At 40.4% G+C, this 7,500-nt stretch overlaps 1 protein-coding gene across 1 annotated transcript; it reads right to left on the bottom strand.

The window, feature by feature from the left end:
- Positions 1 to 1,492: 1,492 nt before the first annotated feature.
- On the bottom strand, positions 1,493 to 2,953 carry LOC138864512 (single insulin-like growth factor-binding domain protein-2). The gene is made up of 3 exons (XM_070131685.1): positions 2,860 to 2,953; positions 2,665 to 2,731; positions 1,493 to 1,711 (listed from the first exon to the last, which is right to left on the bottom strand). The coding sequence occupies exons 1-3, from the start codon at positions 2,907 to 2,909 to the stop codon at positions 1,547 to 1,549; spliced, it is 282 nt and encodes a 93-aa protein (XP_069987786.1). The 5' UTR covers positions 2,910 to 2,953; the 3' UTR covers positions 1,493 to 1,546.
- Between the last annotated feature and the right edge of the window lie 4,547 nt (positions 2,954 to 7,500).

Below are 7,500 nucleotides of genomic sequence, written 5' to 3'. Positions count from 1 at the left end.
CTAATAACTCAAAACTAGAACAATTCCGTGATATTCTCGACTCGCGGTGCACTGTATGACGCAATCCAATAAGATTCTCCCTGGCCCTGGGAATGACGTCACAACCAGGGATTGCCGAAGACCGCCGGATTTTGGATCTCCGTTTGTAAGGGCGTTGCTATGGTATTTTGGGGGATACCAGAGGGTCTCTTCGATTCTTTTTTGCATGAATAGGCTAAGCATACATTATTGAACAATATTCAAAGAGAAAAACATGCCCTTTAAACGTCTTGAACACCAGCAAGTTACAGACTGAAGCTTTCTTTGGTGGAGGGCAAAGGTACCCACAATATTCGAGTTATGATTGGCCAGAGAAACGTGACGTCATTTCCTGAACTGTGATTGGCTAGGAGTCTGACTTTTACCGTCTTCATGTAATTGCCAATTCGGCAGTTTGGTGATAAAAAACTTGTTAAGCGCCAGTTACTGTTTGTTGGCATTTCATGTGAGATACGAGTCATTTTCGATAAGTTATATAACGATATACCAAGAGATAAACTATTATTCAACTAGGCGTTACGGTACGTATTACTTATCCATATCCCGTGCTCATTAATTAAAGGAATTTATGGTTATATTATGATTATTGTAAATACAGGATATATATATATATATATATATATATATATATATATATATATATATATATATATATATATATATGTATATGTATTATATACACACACAGTAACATTCTTTTACTATTGATATCATAGGAATATCGCACCTGAATGCAAATATTAGATACAGCGAATACGTCATATGCTTCGCTAATTCTGCCGTCCCTTCCCCTCCCCTCCCCTCCCTCCTCCTCTCCCCCTCTCCCTCCTGCCGTCCCTTCCCCTCTCCCTCCCTCCCCTCTCCCTCCCTGCCGTCCCTTCCCCTCCTCCCTCCCTCCCCTCTCCCTCCTGCCGTCCCTTCCCCTCTCCCCCTCCCTCCTCCCCTCCCCCTCTCCCTCCTGCCGTCCCTTCCCCTCCCCCTCCCCCTTCTCCCTCCTGCCGTCCCTTCCCCTCCCCTCCCTCCTCCCCTCCCCCTCTCCCTCCTGCCGTCCCTTCCCCTCCCCTCCCCTGACTCTGAGTCGCTCGCGTCAGAGGTGAGGTGAACCTATGGCACGGGGGTTACATGCTGTCCTGGCTGACATCTGGCGGTCCGGTACCGTTCCCCCTGACCTGTTGAAGGGGTGTGGTCATCCCTCTCTGGAAGGGGAAGAGGGACCGATGGGACTGCAGCAACCACCGAGGCATCACACTGCTCAGTATACCAGGCAAGGTTCTCGCCCACATCCTTCTGAGACATATCAGAGACCACCTACTGAGGCACCAGAGACTGGAGCAATCCGGATGCACTCCTGGTAAGTCCACAATAGACCGCATCCTAGCGCTTCGTGTCATTCTCTTTCTCTCTCTCTCTCCCTCTCCTCTCTCTCTCTCAGGTTAGAAATGATAGCCAAAGCCTCTGTTGACGATTTATATGATCCCTAAACATATAATCATCCAACAACTAATCTTTAATCGTCCAGTGATTTTGCCTGCTTCTTCCCCGCCACATCCCCGGGCTGCTTGGACCGACACGCGCGGTTATCGCTGACGTCCTCGGTGTCCTTATCGCCGACGAGGCCTTCGGCGGAGGTGCCAATGGCGTTCGACGGGCCACCGCACACCTCGCCGGCGCCCTGGGGAGAAGGAGAGGGGGGGGGGGGGTCTTGAGATTAACATATGGGTGGTATTTCGAAGGATGTTAAGGATGATCATTGCGAATAATCGCGGATGGTCTAGCATGCTAACACACACACACACATACATGTAAATATATATATACACATATACATACAGATACCTATACCCATATATATATATATATATATATATATATATATATATATATATATATATATATATTATACACACACACACACACACACACACACACACACACACACACACACACACATATATATATATATATATATATATATATATACACTCATATATACATACATATATATATATACATACATATATATATACATATATATATATATATATATATATATATATATATATATATATATATATATATATATGAAATAAAACAAGCAAATGCCTTTGACCATTGGAGTTATCCAGTTGTGTGATTCTGACACGTCGCTCGCCCGCGATGGATACGTAAAGATGCAAAACCTGACCCAACTTCAACATTGCACATGATAAAAATGGTTAATGGTTAAGATAAATGTGCTAGACATCTAAGGTCATATAGCACATGATAAAAAGAAAAAAGAAAAATATGTACCGAGGAAAAATGTTTTGAAAGAATCTGAGAAATACAATGGTGTTTGTAAACAATACAAATTCAGGAAGAGGCTTCTACTTCTTCCATTTCGTTTTAGCTTCTAATTAAAAATCATACTATCAGATAAAGTACCTTAATGGCGTGGAATCAAGATATACGTCAGTAGAAACTTAGATGACCGTGGATCAAAGTATTTGGGATTTTGGATATATGTATGTATGTGTGTGTGTGTGTGTGTGTGTGTGTGTGTGTGTGTGTGTGTGTGTGTGTGTGTGTGTGTGTGTGTGTGTGTGTGTGTGTGTGTGTGCTGCAAAATAAGTGAGCATCACTTGCCTTGTCGCATGCACGCTTGCAGCCCAGGCTAGCCAGTTCCTCGGGCGTGCATTCCCCACCAGGAAGGCTAGCGGTTTGGAAAAAAAAGTTGTATATCATATAATTTTAGTCATTACTATTTGAATACTTTTCCACTTTTGAAAATCAACTGACATCTCTCAAGCGATAGCAAATCACGAAATTTTCTTATCTTACCAAACGAGGCTAAGAGCCAGGCAGAGGAAGAGACAAGAGAACTGGTTCATGCTGACAACGTAACTGACCGTTGACTGTTCCGCTGTGCAATTTATACCCCTGGTCCAGCACCTCCTCCCAGAGAACCTCGACACACACCCCTCAATGTGTGTCCAATTAAGCTGTTTTCCAAAAATTGTTGATTTATTGTTGCCATAACATTACCGATCTATTATGAGCATTATTTTGCGAATCACTATTTTAATGTAAACTACTTGAATAGATATAATATATGAGGGGTAACTGCAGTTGTCTGCATTGAAGTGATTAAACAATGTATAACATATATCAAGAATTTGCAGTAACACTCGCCTTCTCTCTCTCTCTCTATTGTGACCAATAATCCTGAATTCAGTCACCTCTCTATTGTAGGAAAACACATCCCTGCAGTTTTTGTTTTCCTTCCTTTTTCACAATTTTCTTCCTCCTTTTTTATATATATAACCAAGGTCTTTCTCAAATTAATGGTTTTGTTATTTCTATGTGGAATTGTTGTTCTGTTGTCTGGTGATGTTGAGCTGAATTCTGGTCCTTGCCGTCCAAAGTATTGTAATTTTCTTTTTAGTCATACTCGTGGACTTCATGGGAATTTGACTGAACTTGCAGTTATCTCGACAAAATTTGACATTTTTTGTTGTGCTGAAACTCTGGATTCAGACATGCGGCACACGTCAGAGTTGCTTTTACCTAATTTTAATAAACCCTTGATGCTACGTAGGAATTCCCTGCCTTTAGCCCAAGGTTTGTGTATATTCTAAGGTTGGTTTTAATGCTAGTCGTTTTACAAAGTATGATTGTGGTTGTCACGAATACATGGTTGTGAGTGTGCAGTTGTTTTAATATTTTCTACATTTTTAGTCTTTAGAGAAGTCCCAACTTTGATGACAGTATTTGTGATTGTCTGTTGACTGTACATTTCTATTCATGAGAATGACAGTAAATCTTGCTTTATATTAATAGGTGATTTTCGTGCTCACCAGGGAGACTGGCTGAATTCTGTGTCCCCAACTGACCGACATGGCATTTCTGCCTTAGATTTCGTAGATGTAGTTGGGTGTGAATAGTTAGTCCGTGGTGGAACTCACAGGAGTGGTAATCTTTTAGATAATTTACTAACTGATGTGAGAGGGGTTGTTGATGTAGACTCCATCGCGCCAATAAGTTCTTCCGACCACTGTAGTCTAGCATGTAAGATCCAGCTGGACTTTCCTATACCTCTTACTAGACACGTCCTCTTGAAGTCTAGAATTAACTGGAATGGTGTATACCATGCTTTTGATAGCATAGTTTGGAGAAATGTTATGGTGCTCCTTGTCCTGTAAAAGCTTTGCATTTGTTATTGTTGGGCATCATCATAACGAGGTTTGTACCCAGCAAAACTCTGAAATCTCGTTCACATGATAAAGCATGATTCAATGAATGGTGTCACCAGGCTTATAGGGACAAACATGCTGCCTACAATCTCTGGTATTCATCTTAGTTGGGAGAATTATGTCGTCATGCGAAACACAGCAACTAATGTTTATAAGGAGGCTAAATCTGAATATAATGCTCATTTGAAAGAAGTTCTCTCAGAAGCCTCACAACCTCATAAATGGTGGTCAACACTTAAAACATCTCTGTTTGGTCTTGAGTCCTCCATTCCCCCTTTAATGAAACCTGATGGTAGTGTTACATGTTGTCCATTTGAGAAAGCTACCTTGTTAGGAGATTGTTTTATTTTAAAACAAAGTTTAGAAGATATTGAACTTCCTCTATCATGTCACCCATTGCCATGCTTTAATTCATTTGCTTTCAGGTCCTCAGAAATCAAGTATCTGTTATCAGAGCAAGATGAATGTGGTGGAGTAGACCCTAATGGCTTGTTTCCTTTGATTTTAAATAGACTAAATGGCCAATTAGCTCATAAATTAGCCGTTATCTTACGCCTTTTAATTCGTAAAGGGTCATTCCCAGAGTGCTGGCGCTTTGGTAATGTTACCCCTATTCCCAAGGGCCCACTATTCACCTACTGGGGGGGGGGGGGACTGTGAAAGGTATTACGTTACTGTTTTTGTGTGTATTATCCGTTAGGCCCATTTCAGTTTCACCAATTTTGTCCAAGGTTTTTGAACGTATGCTGGTCAAACGTCTTTTTGTACATTTGAGACACTTTCTTCCAGAGACTCAGTTTGGTTTTCGAAAGGGACTCGGCTGCAATGATGCACTGCTTATGTTGGTGCATGAAATTTAGTCTGTTTTAGATAAGGGTCATGAGTCAAGACTTGTCTTTCTATATTTTAGTGCAGCTTTTGACACTTAATTACAAAGGTTTATTAAATTACAGTCTTTTGGTGTTTCTGGTAAAGTTTTAAGTATCTTAATTGAATTTTTAACTGGTAGGCAGCAGCGTGTTCGTGTTGATGGTAGTTTTAGCTTGTATTCTCATGTGTCTTCTTAGGTTCCTAAGGGTAGTGTTCTTGGCCCTTTGCTCTTTATCTTATATACAAGTGATATGTGGTCTGGCATTACTAATGGAATATTGGCATATGCTGATGATACTTCTCTCTCTGTTGATATTCCTTCTCCGGCAACCAGGCAAATAGTAGCTGACAGTCTCACTGTAGACCTGATGATGATTCAATCATGGTGCTCTCGGTGGGGCATGAAATTAAATCCTACTGTCTAAAGAATAAATGATTGTGAGTCGGTCTCGAGCGCAGTTGCCTCAGCATCCAAGTCTGCTGATTAATGGAGTCTTAATCACTTCAGTGGATAACCTGAAGCTCTTAGGTCAAACCTTTGATTCAAATATTACTTCTGAATTGCATATTAGGAATATGGCTCGGGCAATTTCATCAAAGTTAGGTATCATTCGCAAGTGCAAGAAAATCTATGAAGATGACATTACACGTAGATGCTTCTTTTATTTTATTCTGCCTCATTTTGAGTATTGTTCTCCTGTATGGTTATCTGCTGCAGACTGACACTTAAGACTACTTGATCGTTCTTTTAATTCCATTAAATTTCTCCTGTCTGACTGAAATTTGGAAATTGGACATCGTAGAGTCATTGGGGCTCTTTCAGTCTTATACAAGATAGTAACTGATAATTCACATCCCCTCTATAAGTTTTTACCTGATTTTTATCAACCTGCAAGAATTACCAGAAGTGCTATGACCCTCAATTCAATGACACTTGATATAAGTCGTCGTTTACAAGTCAGTTTTCAAGATGATTTTTTACTGCTATTTGTAGACTTTGGAATAGATTGCCTTCAGAGATTGTAACTTCTTCAACTCTTGATGAGTTTAAAAGATCAGCTAACATGTTTTTCTTACGTAAATAGCTGACTTTCTACCCTTTCATTCTTTCTTAGCTGTATCTTGACATTGCACTGACACCTTTGGTATAAATATCGATTTTTTCAGTGTGCCTCTTTATATACCTTACTATGATGATAATAATAATAATGATAATAATAACGGGACAATCGTGCATCACAGACGGTTATGCAATGCAAACACAAACTTGTACCAAAAACGGAAACATTTCTGTACTCGTGAAACATGCAAGTAAGTACTCACACAACACACACCGTTCACGCAACTCAGTACTCACACAACACACACCGTTCACGCAACTCAGTACTCACACAACACACACCGTTCACGCAACTCAGTACTCACACAACACACACCGTTCACGCAACTCAGCACTCACACTAAGCAAAAAAGTACTCAGAAACATCCAAGCAAAACAAACCTTCAAACACTCACTCAACACTTACAGAAACACGCAATGCAAACAGACCTTCTTTCTTTGCAATGGCGAAGGACAAACAGCCCTGCAAATTAAGAGGCAGCCATGCAGGTCAAGGGAAACAAACGTTCAAGTTTAAACACAAAAATCAAATTAGTAGAAACAGCGCATGCAAACATTCATGCGACAAAAATGCATACATCGCAAATAACCTTCCTGCACACTGGGGCAAGAGAACATACACATATACAGAAACATCAGTCCAGCATGCACGGAAGCAAACAAATGCACAGATCGTGTCAAATACTGATATTGACCGTCACGGTTTGGAAATGTTTCGCTTGTGATAAACTGCGAGAAAATACTAGAGTGAGACCCCATAAATCATCTGCCATGTGTCTGCATGAATACACACACACACACACACACACACACACACACACACACACACACACACACACACACACACACACACACACACACACACACACACACACACACACACACACACACACACACATACACATACAGGTATATGCGCAAATTAGGGAAGGCCTATGTCCAAGAACGGATTTTAAAATGCTGAAAGATAAAAAAATATATATGTATATATATATACATACATATTGTGTGTATGTGTGTGTTTGTGCCCATCTCTGTATCTATACCTATCTTCATTGCAGGAAATGTAGAATATCGTCAATGTAGAAACATAGCTCATTATCTTAATGAAAACAATTACTACAAAAATACAGTTTCAAAAGACAGAGAGAGCAAGAGAGAGAAAGGCACTCGGAGACAGAGAGATAGACAAACAGGCCGAGAAAGAGAGAGAGAGAGTTTCTGTAAATTCCTGATATA

The sequence above is a fragment of the Penaeus vannamei genome, chromosome 16 (genome assembly GCF_042767895.1).
Source record: "Penaeus vannamei isolate JL-2024 chromosome 16, ASM4276789v1, whole genome shotgun sequence".
Lineage (NCBI taxonomy): Eukaryota > Metazoa > Arthropoda > Malacostraca > Decapoda > Penaeidae > Penaeus > Penaeus vannamei.
Note: the sequence above shows the minus strand (reverse complement) of the source record. Positions and strands in the feature narration are given on the sequence as shown.

Excerpts from the sequence above, each read along its gene's own strand:
- LOC138864512 (XM_070131685.1), bottom strand. The coding sequence starts at position 2,909 with ATGAACCAGTTCTCTTGTCTCTTCCTCTGCCTGGCTCTTAGCCTCGTT. Across the intron at positions 2,732-2,859 it reads CTGGCTCTTAGCCTCGTTTG|CCTTCCTGGTGGGGAATGCA; the intron begins GTAAGATAAGAA and ends CCAAACCGCTAG. Across the intron at positions 1,712-2,664 it reads GCAAGCGTGCATGCGACAAG|GGCGCCGGCGAGGTGTGCGG; the intron begins GCAAGTGATGCT and ends CCTTCTCCCCAG.